General features: G+C 43.4%; 2 protein-coding genes across 4 annotated transcripts; one reads left to right on the top strand and one right to left on the bottom strand.

Moving 5' to 3' along the window:
* Window positions 1-1,201: 1,201 nt before the first annotated feature.
* CEBPG (CCAAT enhancer binding protein gamma) lies at window positions 1,202-12,556 on the bottom strand. Of its 3 annotated transcripts, none has more exons than XM_032842190.1 (2): window positions 12,403-12,556; window positions 1,202-3,030 (listed from the first exon to the last, which is right to left on the bottom strand). In XM_032842190.1, exon 2 carries the CDS (start codon window positions 2,932-2,934, stop codon window positions 2,494-2,496), a length of 441 nt encoding a protein of 146 aa, XP_032698081.1. In that variant the 5' UTR covers window positions 2,935-3,030; window positions 12,403-12,556; the 3' UTR covers window positions 1,202-2,493. The 3 variants fall into 3 exon arrangements, with proteins under 3 accessions (XP_032698081.1, XP_032698083.1, XP_032698082.1); XM_032842192.1 differs by lacking the exon at window positions 12,403-12,556 and adding an exon at window positions 11,664-11,698; XM_032842191.1 differs by lacking the exon at window positions 12,403-12,556 and adding an exon at window positions 7,124-7,186.
* On the top strand, window positions 7,977-9,620 carry LOC116857769 (guanine nucleotide exchange C9orf72). The gene has a single exon (XM_032842189.1). It carries the CDS (start codon window positions 8,062-8,064, stop codon window positions 9,505-9,507), a length of 1,446 nt encoding a protein of 481 aa, XP_032698080.1. The 5' UTR covers window positions 7,977-8,061; the 3' UTR covers window positions 9,508-9,620.
* Window positions 12,557-15,516: the final 2,960 nt, after the last annotated feature.

Below are 15,516 nucleotides of genomic sequence, written 5' to 3'. Positions count from 1 at the left end.
CAGATGCAGTTAGACATTTACACTAAGCCTAATTCTTAAATCACTAGACCTGCCAGCAAAGGCAGATCAAATCCTAAAGGTTCACATGTAACCTACAGAAGTTACAAAAGTCATCTTATAATTCCCAAGGCTCTAAATCTACCCATTCCCCATACTTGGTTTCCCTCAATTTGATACTGAGAAATCTATCAAACTGCAAACTTTCATTCCCAAACACTTAAGTAAGACAATGGTTAACATTTTTGTTCTATGCACACATGATGGCTTGTGCTCAAGTTCTGGTTTGCATAGGTAACAGGAAAGCTTGAATCAATTTTTCCTAAAGTTTCAATCTGTTCGGATTTGAAATATCGAGTGCACACCACTGATGATTTCCCTAAAGCTCCTTTTCCAAGATAGTTAAGTCAATTCATATAACTGGTAACCATAAATTCCACAGGGACATCAATTTCTGACTTTTTTTTTTTTTAGTAAACAAGAGGTAACAATGTCTGTTAATACCTTCACAGGTACTTAAAGATTCAAGTGACCTAAATGCACCTCTACTTAGGTTAATTATATAACATCAGTCAGCTATTAAAGATTCAGTAGGATTCTGTGGGTTACCTCCTAGTCAAAACATCTATCGACTGAGAAGCAGACTGATACTCCAGCCAGAGTAAACTGGTGTTGGACCCTAACAGAAACCTCAATCCTGTCTTCTGGCCCTCCGAGGAGCTAACCCGCCCGGGACAGTGGCTCTCATGAACAACACTGGGTTCCAGTCACATGTGGAAGAGGCTCATGGCCTTAATAATGGCTTTACTGAGTTGCAGGTCACAATGGTATTTCCGCTGGCCCAGAAGAGCAAAGACAGCAGTCTTGCACCAATCCAAGGGGACAACTTCTAGGTCCTAGTAAGAAACAATATGGCCAAAAATGAAGTGACCATGTCCAAATAAGACACCTGGGAACACAAACTTTTTAACCCACTGAGCCACCCAGGCGCCCAACACAAACTTTTTAATCAGATGTGACTCTTGTCTCTTGTCACCAGCCCAGACACATACACACAGTAATACACAAAAGTCAACAAATCTGAGCTAGGATTGTGCTTTTTAAAAAAAAAAAAAAAGGAAAAGAAAAGAAAAGAAAGAAATCGACAAGGACAATCAAAACCACTGACACTGACATAAACCAGACCTGCGCAATCCCCGACTTTAGCGACGGCCATTTTTTAGTCTCAACAAAAATGTCACTATCCTGAGTTTTACCAGTATTTTCTTTCTAAAATAATTTATGGGACACAAAAGCATACAAATGAACAAACAGAAGCAGTGGTACAAAAAGTCTATAAGAGCCCACTAACTAGAAAAAGAAACATCACAAAAACAATATAAAAAGATGTATTTAAGTGAAATAAATTAAAGGTTAAACCTTACACTTCAAGTTTTCTTAGACTACTATTTTGGGAGACAGCATAGAGTTGATGACATATTTTTCTAATAATCACTTGGTTAGGATCAAATGCCAAATGATCCTTCATAAGAAATTTATGCCTTTAAAAATCATGGCTCCATTTCAGATATTTAGACACAGGAGAAACTACCTAAATCCCAATCTGTAAACTGTTAAGGCATTTGTTTACTAACTTGACTGTCAAAATGGTATTTTAAAAATATTTACTTATTTGACCACCATCTACAGAAACAAAAATTGTGATATACAACTCTTGGGGGTTTTTTCTTGTTAGAAAACAAAATAATGCCAATCCAATAACCCAAAGGTATCCCAAAAGGATAATTCTAATATGCTTTACTGTTATTTTTAGGAAATCTATTTGCCTAATTATTTGCATTTTTAAGCCAACTGGCAGAATGCTGCCTTTAAAACGCAACAGAATTTACTTAACCTGGCACCAATACTAAAAAAAAAAAACTTACACTTGTTGGGGGAAAAGAGTACTAATTAGGCTAAAACAAGGTTTATGTTATACATAAAATCACTCCAAATTACAAAGTGATTGATTTCTATAGCCCTAAGGATTTTTAATACATAATTTAGAAAAACAAATCACAACACAATCAACATAGATGGCATTCAACTTTCCTTAGTCTAATTAATCATCTCCAATAAAACCAAGACCCTTCTGCAGGATCTGCCAGTTCCCCATTCCTTTTATCAACCTACAAAAGAAGCATTTCTTGGGAAGTGAGGATTTATTAAGAACATCAAGGTCCAGGGGTGTGTTTTTTGTTTTTTTTTTTTAACCATATACCTTAAAAATGTGTTTTAACCACACAAAAAAATCCCTATCATTTAAAACTAGATATTCAAATTACATGGCTAACATTTTTAAGCTTATCAACCCTTCAGTGCTGATCCTGGAAAACAACCTTCAGTGGATCTTTGAATAATGGAACGAGACCGTGTTCAGCCATTGATACGAATGGTGTAGGCAGTCACACCTTTAACGTTCAAGCCACGAGTCGTGAAGTTTTGAAGAGGTGAGGTCTACTGGCCTGCATTATCAGAAGCTGTTGTATTTTCAGTGCTAGTGGGTTGCACGTTATCTGCAAGGTTGTGTGCGTGCTCAAGAAACAAATCTTTCAGTACGCTTAATTCCTTAGTCAGCAATTTAATTTTTGCTTCCAACCGTTCATTCTCTTCTTTGAGCTGATTCACTCTCTGCAGTGTATCCTGGGCTTTCTGCTTGCTTTTCAACCGGCTCTTTTTCACAGCCATGTTGTTCCTCTCTCTGCGCTGACGATACTCATCGCTGTTGCGATCCATGGGCGAACTCTTTTTGCTTTGCTTGCTTGGAGGCACGGCTTTGCCTCCTCCCCCCGGGCCAGCAGGCACCAGCTGAGGAACCTGCTGTAAGCCGCTGGCATGAGCCTGAGTATGAATAACACTTATTCCCGGAGAGCTGTTCTGCTGGGCTATCTTGCTCATTTGGGCTCTCTCTCTTGCGGACACAGAACAGGCAGAAATGAGAGCAAAGTGATCAATGGTTTCCACACTAAGCTGCCAAGAAATCTTCACATGTACCTAGTTAAAAAATAAATTGCATTAAAATGTTTGAAGTGACAAGATCAAATGAGATTAAACTTGCATGTACCTAACAGCAGGCCAACATTAATTGATTATGCTGAGAAAAGTATACAGAAACTGCCAACTGTTCCAATGTTTCAGAAGTCTAAATCATTTAATTTAGAAAGGTAAGTTAGTACAGGAGCACCATAAGGCCAAATTCAGCCCACCTGAATCCCTGAGGGTACTGCCCATCTGTGATTATCATCAAAAATGGAAGGAAAAACAAAAGAATATCACTAATTAGGTAGCGCAGATGAATAGCACTTGGCAATCTGCCAGAGAGAAATTTGAGATGTTTAGGTAAAACACGGAAAACCCGAGTTCAATTAGGATAGAAGAGACACCTGCAAAGAAAGGGGGACAAAGTTTCAATTGTTGGCTCACGTCAAAACAGAATCCTAGGCACCGTGCCCGATCTCCACAACTTGTCAGGATGACTGCATGCTCCTGACACCAATATGCAGAGACTGAGTCACCAAGGACTTGACTTTTCTCCCGGAGTACATCTTTATGGAGAATTACGAAAAGACATTTTTTGCTGGGGGAGGGGTGAGAGAGGGCTTGGTTTTTTGTTTCGTTTTTGATGACCTCACAGATCGTAGTTTACACTGATTTCCGAAGTTAGCTTCTTGGTTCAGAGATCCAGAAGCTCTGGGACCTCCAGTGTGCTGCCCTATCCCACCATGCTGCTTCTAACTGTGGGTTTGTTTTTTCCCCTTCTTGACATAATTTATAAACACATCTCAACACGGGCAACCTGCAACCACAGGGAAAGAAACAAAAGCCCTAATGATGCACCCCAAGAAGAGCAAGTATGGGACTGAAGCCCGGCAGAGAGCCTGAGCCGGCACCCACTGAACTCGACAGACACAGCGGAGGGAACATCAACTCTCCAGTGTTCCTGTGCTGCTGCTCCTAGGAATGAAGCCACAGTTTCAGGGACTAGTCATACTTGGATCACCATCAATCCAACGAGGTCACTACAACTGCCTCAAGATGTGTCAAAAGCAGACCTATCATGAGCCCATACATGATCATGAGGCCACTCCAAGACAAAATGACTCAGCAGATGAGCCCTGTCCACCAAGAAATCAGGACTCTTGGAAATTCAGAACTATCCTGCTCTCTTTTCACAAAACTGCTAAACCTGTATCAATGGAAAAAACCTGGAGCCGGAATTATGAAATGCCTCAAATGAGTACGTCTCACAGTTCTTAGGAAAAGCTCAGTTAGTAAACACCAGTAGCTTCACCCAAACCTTTAGCCAGGCGTTTCTTGTATAAACACTCTTCACTGGTCTGCTTTTAAAAATCTTTCCTTTTAAAGTCCATATTATCATTCTTTTCAATTGTTTTTTCAAAGCCATGCATGCAGCCCTGAGTTAGTGGGTCACCTGTTCGCACTCCAAACTAAGGTAAAAGAGAAAGCTTCCTTCCAAACCACAGATGGATATCTACTCCAAGTCTATCTTCAATAATGGACATTTCACAATTTTCCTGGATAATTTATGATGTTGCCTATTTTTCCTTCCAGTTGAACAGTGGCAATTCAGTATTAATCTGGGCCACCTTACCACTGTTAGTGGCCATCTACATTATTGCTTATTTATTTGGTGTAAAGTGAGCATGAGAATTTTAGGTGACTTTAAAACTTTTTTAATACTTCTCCTGGGATTGTCTCAACTATCATGATCATGGTCATCTTATTTAACTTTTTTATTTTTCATACACCAATTATGGTTTTAATCTTTAAAGCTAATCTCTACAGACAGCTCACAGATAACAATGATCCAAAAAACACAGAGCAGGAACCAGGTCAATTTTTGGCTTGGCTCTGGCTCCCCCAGTTTTGCTCTGGACCTATCATTCCCCTCTTTGGGCCTCAATTTCCCCAACTGCAAGTGAGGGACAGAGAATGTTAAGATGTCTTCTGACTCTGAAAATATACCACGAACTTCAGTCACTATAAAAGAGCCCTTATGCCCTGCTTTTTATTCCCAAGTCACTAAAAGCTTTTAATATAGGCACCAAATTCAGTGATATTCATGCCCTTTTTGTACCCAAACATATGGGAATGGGGAAGAGCTATTTTACCTCAGCCTGACTCTTCTCGCTAGGGTACTAGGCTGAACATAGCAGGCGTGAGGGGCAGAGGGAGGCTTTGAAAATGTGCCCTTTGCTTGAAAAACAAAGAGTAACTATCAAATTGGTAATAATATAAGCAAGGAAACTTGGAAACAATAAAAAGAACTCAAAAATGATTTTTTTTAAGTTCCTCAACCAAAGCCAACAAAGTTTTAAGTGAAAAATATCCATTAAGGAAAGTAAACCAAGTAAAGGGGATCAAAGGGCCAAGTGGTCCAAGAAAGTTATCTCCAGATTATCAATTCTGTTTTTACACAAGCCAGATAGCCTCCTTCAAAGTTACACATTTCACAGTTTCCACTATCACTTATGCTTTTGTTCCTTCCACAAACATTTACTGAGCAACTACAATGGGGAAAAAAAAAGAGTTTATTTCAAATCTGGATATTCAATCATAAACAAAAGTCTGGCTCCTATGTGGACCAACACTATTCCAAAGTTCATTCTACAGGAAGTCGGGTGGTGCCTCGTCTCCTAGCATGTGAATCATTCAAGCAGGGAGCAGGAGACAAACTGAAGAGCAGTAGTTCTCAAAGTGTGGTCCCTGGACCAGTGGCAGTAGCATTTGGGAACTTGTTAGAAACGCAGATTCTCAGGCTGCCCCCCTACCCCCACATAAGAATGCAGAGCTCTAGGAATAGGGCTGAGCAATCTTGTTTTAAAGGGCCCTCCAAATGATTCCGCTGACACTGAGGTCTGAGAGCCAATGCTGCAGATTAACAATGGATCTTTAGAAAGACGGTCTGACTGGGCAAATTTTTTAAAATTCAGATTTCTTCATTCAAGTAGTGTTCATTCAAATCCGTAACACACTGAAAACTCAGAAAGGTTAGAATGAGTAAAACAAATTTCTCTCAAGTTTCATTTGGAAAAGCAAACTTGTCAAGACTTTTCCTAATCCTCCTGTCATTTCTTTTTTGATGTTATGGACAACCAGATATTCCTCCCTATGCTCCCCAAAATAAATTCTCAACTCAAACTTCCTCGTGAGCATCTATACTCCAAAATATTCACAGATGTTTCTCCCTTACTCCCCATCTGTACAATCATCGGTATCTGACAATTCTACCCATCCACCTCCCAAAAGAACTTCCAAGCACCATCCCTCTCTGTCCTAACACCATAGAATTACCTCAGGCTGACATCATCTCCCAGGGGCGCCCGTCCCCTCTGGTTTAGCAGTACACCCTCCAACCATGGTCTCCAGAGCAACTGAGCACTCAAACCTGCTCCGGGGTCCAGCATCAAATTGAAGGTATTCACTCCCAGCCTAGCCCTTGCTCCCTTTGCTTTTTCACACCGCGATAATACCAAACCACTACCGATCCCCTAAATGGTCACGCTTTCTTTTTTTCTTTGTGTGGCTATCCAATCTGTTCCCCTAGTTTCTCTGTCAGTGCCAGCTCTATAGTGTGGCTCCCTGCAGACCAAGCTAGAGGCAGGACTCTGTCTTCATATCCATATGACCAGCACATAGTGCAGGGCTAGCCACAGAGTGGTGGTGCTGGAGAAATATTTGTCCAATACTGGCTCAGAGGTGAAGAGAAAACATTTATTTTTATAAATGTCCTATATAAAAATGAGATTCTCTAGCACTGAAATCTCTTAAAACAACCACAATTAAATCAAGAGTGTTAGTAAGATAGTAGTCTTCCTACCCTAAGTTCTTGGTCTTTCTTAAAGGTGGACAGGAAAATAAGAATACAAGTCCACTTGCTACTTCGAGTGCCCGGTCTACACAATGAACATTTCTTGTCTGGTCTTTGCTTCATCTAAGAACCTTTATTTTCTATTTAGCCAGTTATGTGTTCCAATGAATAACCTCAAGTTCTTAGGTACATGTTGCCAAGGTCTGACAACTCTGTACTTTACATGATGTCAAGGTAAGCAAAGTCAATACATACCCAAATGAGCAGGATTTCTATTTAGCTGCCGCTGCTTGCTTTATGACCCAACACGGGGCTCCATGAAGGAAAGTGCAGCCCTTTGGGGAGTACATGAATGGTCCACTGGAGTATGGAGAAAATGTATGTTCACTTGTTTTTTGTTTTTTGGGTTTTTTTTTTTAGCAGTGGTAAAAGATTTTTTTTTTTTTAATTTGACAGACAGAGATCACAAGTAGGCAGAGAGGCAGGCAGAGAGAGAGAGAGGGGGAAGCAGGCTCCCTGCTGAGCAGAGAGCCCGATGCGGGGCTCGATCCCAGGACTCTGGGATCATGACCCGAGCCGAAAGCAGAGGCTTTAACCCACTGAGCCACCCAGGCGCCCCTCATTTGTCTTTTTTAACATCATCTTTTTAATCTACTTTTGGTAGGATTTACAACATACAAAAAAACAGTACACACATTGTTTATAAATATACCTCTAACAGGAAATCTTACTCAAATAAAAAAATTTTTTAACCCATAGGGCTGGAAAGCCAGAAAGGTAGGAAACCAAAGAACCTACAAGAACCCCATGGAAACACTCGCAAGAATATACAACAGACCGGGAACTGCAGCTACCCACGTTTACCATGGGTCAGGTGAGGCAACCCTAGACCAAAAGACCAAATTCAATCCCCTGAGGTCCTATTTGTCTTTACCAGGGACTCACCAGGTGCTGTTTAAATCCCTACAGGTGAAACCACCTCCAAAATTAGACAACTGCTGACGGTCATGATGTGCTCTGGAGAATTTAACGGGTACTTTGAAAAAAATGAAACCGTGTTTCCTCCTGTTTTTCAGGCAGGTATTAAAAACGACTGAATCAGGCGGTCCCTGCGCCTGCGGCGCCTGAGTGGCAGGCGGTGGCGACTGGATATCCCTGGAGCATTTGGATAATACGGTAAATGGGATGCAGTGATGTCGAATCTCTGTCCACCACCATCTCCAGCTGTTGCCAAGACAGAGATTGCTCTAAGTGGTGAATCACCTTTATTAGCAGCTACTTTTGCTTACTGGGACAATATTCTTGGTCCTAGAGTTAGACACATTTGGGCTCCAAAGACAGAACAGCTACTTCTCAGCGATGGAGAAATAACTTTTCTTGCCAACCACACCTTAAATGGAGAAATCCTCCGAAATGCAGAGAGTGGGGCTATAGATGTGAAGTTTTTTGTCTTGTCTGAAAAAGGAGTAATTATTGTTTCGTTAATCTTTGATGGAAACTGGAATGGAGATAGGAGCACGTACGGTCTATCAATTATACTTCCACAGACAGAACTCAGCTTCTACCTCCCACTTCACAGAGTATGTGTTGATAGATTAACACACATTATCAGGAAAGGAAGGATATGGATGCACAAGGAAAGGCAAGAAAATGTGCAGAAGATAGTCTTAGAAGGCACGGAAAGAATGGAAGATCAGGGTCAGAGTATTATTCCAATGCTTACTGGTGAAGTAATTCCTGTAATGGAACTGCTTTCATCTATGAAATCACACAGTGTTCCTGAAGAAATAGATATAGCTGACACAGTTCTCAATGATGATGATATTGGTGACAGCTGTCATGAAGGCTTTCTTCTCAATGCCATCAGCTCACACTTGCAAACCTGTGGCTGTTCTGTCGTCGTAGGTAGCAGTGCAGAAAAAGTAAATAAGATAGTGAGAACATTATGCCTTTTTCTGACTCCAGCCGAGAGAAAATGTTCCAGATTATGTGAAGCAGAATCATCATTTAAGTACGAGTCAGGGCTCTTTGTACAAGGCCTGCTAAAGGATTCAACTGGAAGCTTTGTGCTCCCCTTCCGGCAAGTCATGTATGCTCCCTATCCCACCACGCACATAGATGTGGACGTCAATACTGTCAAGCAGATGCCACCATGTCACGAACATATTTATAATCAGCGTAGATACATGAGGTCTGAGCTGACAGCGTTCTGGAGAGCCACTTCAGAAGAAGACATGGCTCAGGATACTATTATCTGTACAGACGAAAGCTTCACTCCAGATCTGAATATTTTTCAAGATGTCTTACACAGAGACACCTTAGTAAAAGCCTTCCTGGATCAGGTTTTTCATTTGAAACCTGGTTTGTCGCTCAGGAGTACTTTCCTTGCACAGTTTCTACTCGTCCTTCACAGAAAAGCCTTGACGCTAATAAAATATATAGAAGATGATACGCAGAAGGGGAAAAAGCCCTTTAAATCTCTACGGAATCTGAAGATAGACCTTGATTTAACAGCAGAGGGCGACCTTAACATAATAATGGCTCTAGCTGAGAAAATTAAACCAGGTTTACACTCGTTTATCTTTGGAAGACCTTTCTATACTAGTGTACAAGAACGAGATGTTCTAATGACTTTTTAAGTGTGTAACTTGTTAAGTATATTTCGTCACAATCATGACTGCTGCTAAAGTAGCTTGGTGGTATGGGAAACATCATTCCCTTGGGTCACACCCTAGAGCCCTGCTTGGCAATGCAGTTAGTTACACTACAGTTGTCACAAGCCTGTAAGAGGATGTCAGGTGTGTTGTTATGATGGATGCATCTTTTCCTAGATGTGCTATCCTGGGATACAGACTTAGGTTTACAGTCATAGTAAATGTTACTGCTATCTTTTAAAGATATAATAATGGAGTATAAACTTGACCACAGCTACTGTTGTTTGAAACTTACAATTCATGGTTTACATGTACCACAGTGAAATCTGAGTTAGTTTTCACAGATAAAATACTAGTTGACTTTTCATCTCTTGGTGTTCCTTGAACATAGGTTAAGTTTTAGGAAGACTATATTGATCAAGCAGATGTTTAATTCAAATCAATTATTAGATCCTACTTTATAGACTTAGTAGTCCTTAGGGTTCAGTCTGTGTAAAAACGTCATGCTATACATGTCGTCTGGATTGTGGTGAACTATAGCCAGCGGGTGTGTTTGTTTGTGTACTTGTTTGTTGAGCTCTGTCAAAGAAAAGAGAGGAAATTGGATTTTATGTTTTAATCGTTATTGCCAACTATTTAAATTAATTTTTATTATTTTTGAGCCAAATTGAAATGTGTACCTCCTATGCCTTTTTTTTCCTTGAAAAATATAATGACTTAGAAGAAGTTCAGATTACACTAGTCGGTCATTTTTATCTTATTTTCCTCTTGTAGATTCTCACCCTGATTTGGCAGTTGTGACTTCCGAGATTATAGAATGCAATAGAGAATGTACTAACTAGTAAGATCTTTTTTTCAGGAACAGAGAATATCTTGTCCTTTTCCTTCTTCTATTTCTGCCCATATTTTTTAAGTTGGCAGGTCTCTTTGCCTGCATCATGTGAGGAAAGCAAGAAAAACTTTACTGATGTGCTATTTTGCTAGGTGCTACTTGGGCAAAAACTAAGTGATCAATTTCTTTTGTTTCCTTAATGTGTTTGGACCATTTTGCTAGCTATAAAATAACTGATTAATATAGTTCTGCACTAGAATAGTTTTGACAGAATAGTATATACAAGCATCAAAAATATTTTTATTTAAAACTGTGGAAGCTACACAAAAGGGAAAAATATTTATAAGAAAGGGATAAAAGTGACAGAACCCCTCTGCTGTTGCTCACCAAATTGAACCAAAACCAACATGTTCTTTTCTGAAAGGTCCTAATTAGCCTTTCACATCACTGATTGGAAAGGTATAGACATCTTGATTTATAGACACAAATGGTACTGGATGACTGGCCCTCTGTGGCTTAGTCATGAAAGAATTACAGGTAGCACCTTGTTGTACCCCTTACTCAGTGCTTTCTAGGTGAGATGATATTAAGGAATACTGATTATTTTCTTTGCTGGTTTATTGTACTGTGATACAGAATGCAAGTTGTACAGTGAAATAAGTTATTAAAGCATGTATAAATATTGATATATGTCTTTTCTCCTAGATGGAGAATTTTGAATAAAATATCTTCAAAATTTTGTCTCTTAGCAATTATTTGTTCAGAAAAACAAAATCGACTGAATCAGACAAGTGCACCCACCAGAAGCAGGAATCAAGAAATCGAAAAATTCTTCAGCTCACTGGCATCCTGTAATTACTCAGCCTTATTTATAGTAAGCTTTTTCAGAAACAGAGAATCCGCTTTAAGAACAGCTCTTCCCCAATACTGATCAAGTGGTAATCGCTGACCAGATTTTTAAACTTTTCAGTATCAAGATGCAGAATTCCTTAGCAGCGCGAGCCCTTACAGTATTTTCTTTCCAAAACTTATCGGGGAGTCGCGTTATCCTATCCGAATTGAAGGGCAAACTCTTCACATAAGGATTCGCTGAGTATAGGCTCGGGGAGAAAACTACCAATTTTTGTGTAACCCACTCACCTGAAAACCCTTCTGAAACCGACACGTTTGCAGGTGCCCGATCACAACACAAGTCTCAAACACAAGGCCGACGGAACGATTAAACCTTCCGAAGGATAAAAAACATACAAGCTCCCGCGGGAGGACAGAAGACCCTCCCCCCTCAATCATGCATTTCCATCCTCTTCACCTGGACACCTCTGCTAGCTGTTTTCTCGCCTGTGTTCCCTGCGACCGGCTAACGAAGCGCTCCGCTTCTGGCCCGTCTCTTTCCTAGTCCACCGGCCGCACGTTCGTCTAACCTCGTTGGGCAGTGAAGTGCAGGATATTCGCATTACAGCTCCTCAAGCGAGCGCGGGATTAGTTCTGGAAAGTCACCGACTTCACCATGAACTGCTCTCCTTGCCCACTTGAACGCTCTACGAACTTCGGAACCGAAGGGTCGCCTCCCCGCACAGAGCGGTCTTGGAGGGGCGGGCAAGACCCGATGTGGCACTACAGTGAGGGACGGTCCACCTCCCGCTGCTCTGGGGGAACACCCCGTATCCCCGGGGGCCAATAACGCGCCTGGCCTGTCACCACTGCCCGTTTCTCCAACAGACGCCGGGTTCCGGAGAGGGCACACCTCGTCCCCCGCCCCACCCCGGCCCGTCGCGGGCCGGCGGCGAGGGGCTCCCGGGGCGGAGCGCGGGGGTCGGCGGGTGGCGCCGCGGTGTTGGGCCGCGGCCAGGGATGAGCTCAGCGGCCCCGCCGGGTGTTGCCGGCAGGTTGCATCAGACGCCGCGCGCGGCCGCGCGGGGCCTTCCCGGCCAGCCGGCCGCCTCAGGCCCGGCCGGGTCTCCTCGAGCCCGGCCGGCACCTAGGCGAGCGGCCGGCTCCGCCGCGGCCTCCTCTTCTTCCCTCAGCCCGCCCGCCCGCGGCCTCCTTACCTGCGCCTCCAGCCCGCCCGCCCCCAGGCGGCCTCCACTCCGAGCGGCCCCGCGCGGCGCGGCCCGACGGACCCAGGCCTCGCAGCCCGCGAGTCACCGAGGAGGAGCGACGGTTACGAAACTGGTAGCCTCCGCCCGTTCCGCCGCCGCCGCCGCCGCCACCGGCTTCCCCTCCTCGCCGGGGCCGCGCGCGCCGCCGCCGCCGCCGCCACGACCAATTGGAGCGCCGGCCTGCGAGCGACGCTCCCGCCCCTCGCGACGGGCGGCGCCGCCAGCCAATCGCGAGCGGCCTGGCTGCGGGAGGCGGGCACGTGGCGGAGGCGTTGGCCGCGGCGCGGCAAGGCGCGGCGGGGCAGACGGGTGTGGCGGGAGTTGGCTGCCGCTCCTGGCGCCGCCCGCATCCTCCGCGGTTCGCGCGGGGCGGCGGACACAGGCTGTGGGCGACCCGCGGCGAGAAGGGCCCGGTGAGAGCTGGAGGCGTTGGGGAGCTGAGGCCTTGCGAAGGTAGCACCTGTCTTTGGGAGGCCCAACTTCCTGCGGTGGTTTTTTGAATCACCAAAGTCCGTCTGGGTTTTGCCGCGTCCTCGGGGAGGCCCCCTGGGCGTCCCTCGCAGCGACCGTCCCCCGGAGCGGCCCACAAGACGCGCCTCCCGGGACTGCGGGGCACCCGGCGGAGCCTGGAGGGAAATGAAGGGCCTCAGGGCCGCGAAGGGGGCCGCAGGCTTGCCGGAAAACAAGTGGAGCCACATTTTCCCAGCGTCGGCTTAGGATTGATGTCACATTGGTGAATGCTGCAAACTGGTTCATTGCCACCGGGAAACGAATTGGATTTGCGCGACCGATTCCCGTGTGGTATCTTCCAGGTGAACAGACTGAGAGATGGGACCGCAAGAAAAACAAACAAACAAAAAAACAACAACAACAAAAAACGCGTGGCAGTCCAGTTTTATGTGTCCAATGACACTTAGCAGGAGGATCTGAAAGCGTCTAAAACCAGGAAGCAGCGCGCTGGGTGGAGGACAGAGCCAGCGTGATAGGTTTGATTGCTTCCTCTTTAGCAATTCTTATCGTCCAAAAAATAGTCTTTGAAAGAGGAAACATTTCTTCATCGCCCAGGCCGTGGCACCGGTTCTCCGCTTTAAGATTGTTTCGAGGAATCAGTAAAGAGATGATTAAAAAAAAAAAAAAAAAAAAAAAAAAAACCTTTGCAAAAACTAAAGATAAAACATGAAATTGACAGAGCTGCAACTAAAAGCGAACACCTATAACCAGAGAAACATATTTGGTAGCAAGACATAATAACATCAAAACCACTATGTTTCTTTTACTTTGGCCCCCCAGTGTTCTGATTTGAAATTTCTTTGATCAAGATTTTAGCACTGATAAAACTGGATTGTATTTTTTTGCTCACAAAATCATAATTTTGCCCTCGCCACTTGCCAATCAGTTAAAAGTTGTATAGAAGAAAAAAATTATAGGTATACTTGTTTATCCTCTGGCTTGCTGACCACTCTCCCAAGCTGCTCTAGCATTCTCTTTGTCTGGACAGGTCTGGTCCATGCCAAGGAGACTCGAGAATTTCCTCTTCAGTTGGCTGCTGGTAATTCTTCTACTTAGTTTACAAATATTAATTAGGGGCTAACTACCTGCTAAGCTGTGGGCTAAGTGCTGGGGATTCAGCAATGAACAAGACAAACACAACCCCTACCTACCTGAAGCTTGCCCCCAGGGCCAGGGAGCAAATACTCAGTAATTGAACAATTTTTCTGTTACCACTTTCATAAATACAAGAAAGAAGTACAAGATGCTGTGAGATTGTAAGAAGGGAACCATATGTGGTCTGTGGTTCAGGGAAGGCCTAACAGATGAGTTAGGATTTGCCTAAGTGCCACAGATGAAGTGGAGGTAGGTACCAGTCAGAGGAAATGTCTTACCTAAAGGTTTTATGATGGGAGAAATGTAAGACCAGAGAATCAGGGCCCAGTGGCCCAGTGGAGACTGGTGAGATTGACAAGGCCTGAGGCCCAAGAAGTGTTCTTTCACCCCAAGAGAGATGGGAAACCTTGGAAAGCTTTGCTCTCACCATAAGGAAACAAGGAGGGACTGGTGGAGGCCGTCTTTGGGTTGAGGAGATCCACCATGTTGCTCTCTTTTGAGTCACAGGGCCTCTAGCCCTCATAATAAAAGATTTCCTGCATAGATGTCTGCCTCCCTGATACCTGACCCATATTCTACAAACCCAGAGAGCTTATAAAGAAATATACATCAAAATCCCCTCTAAGGACTTGAGAAGTAGGATGTCTTGTTAGATTATGCTACTTAACCTGAGACCTGCTAGGATTATCTTAGTTACCTAAGAGGTGTGGATTCTAGTATCAGGCTGTCCTCTCCACAGCTTAACCTCCTGATGGTTGTGTGACCTTGGGCAAATTATGTTACCTCTCGGTCATCTGCGAATAGGGATTAAACGACAGTATCTACCCAAGAGGATTGCTGTGGTGGTTAAAGGAGTTAATGTGTGTTTGGCTCCCAGAAAGCTACCTGCCTACTACATGGCAAGAGCTCAGAAGTAGAGCTGTTACCATGATGCTCGTACGTGAATTTTAAACAAGTTATATCATAGAAATATGGGAGACTAAAATACACTTCAAGGTCACGCTGTGCCTCATATTGCTTTGATGATTCAGGCCCTGAAATACACAGAACAGTGAAGGTGTTCAAGTCGACCCTGTAGTGTATCCCAAAAGGTGTTTGTTTAGAATAGTTCCCTTAGTCACCATATCTTATTTCATTGGCTTCCATAGGGTTAGGAAAAATTTGGTAATTGCAAATCTCTTATTGTTTAGAAAGCCAGATCAATAGAAGTTTACTAGGCAAACTTATGCATGTAGCTTAAATGTATCTTAAGTACTTACGATAATACTTAAGTACTTAATCATAAATTTATATTTGGAAAGTTTCTGAAAAATTAGTATACCAGATTAACCATCTCTGACAGGAGATCTGGGCCATATCTTTATTTTGAGCATTGAGAGAGTGTCACAGGTCTGCCTCTCAGTAGGTATTTACTCAGTGTGTCAGCACAAAGAGGACAGGAATCATCAGACATTCTAC

Source organism: Lontra canadensis, unplaced genomic scaffold (genome assembly GCF_010015895.1).
Source record: "Lontra canadensis isolate GAN:19392208 unplaced genomic scaffold, GSC_riverotter_1.0 scaffold125, whole genome shotgun sequence".
Taxonomy (NCBI): domain Eukaryota; kingdom Metazoa; phylum Chordata; class Mammalia; order Carnivora; family Mustelidae; genus Lontra; species Lontra canadensis.
This window is presented reverse-complemented; position numbering and strand designations above follow the sequence as displayed.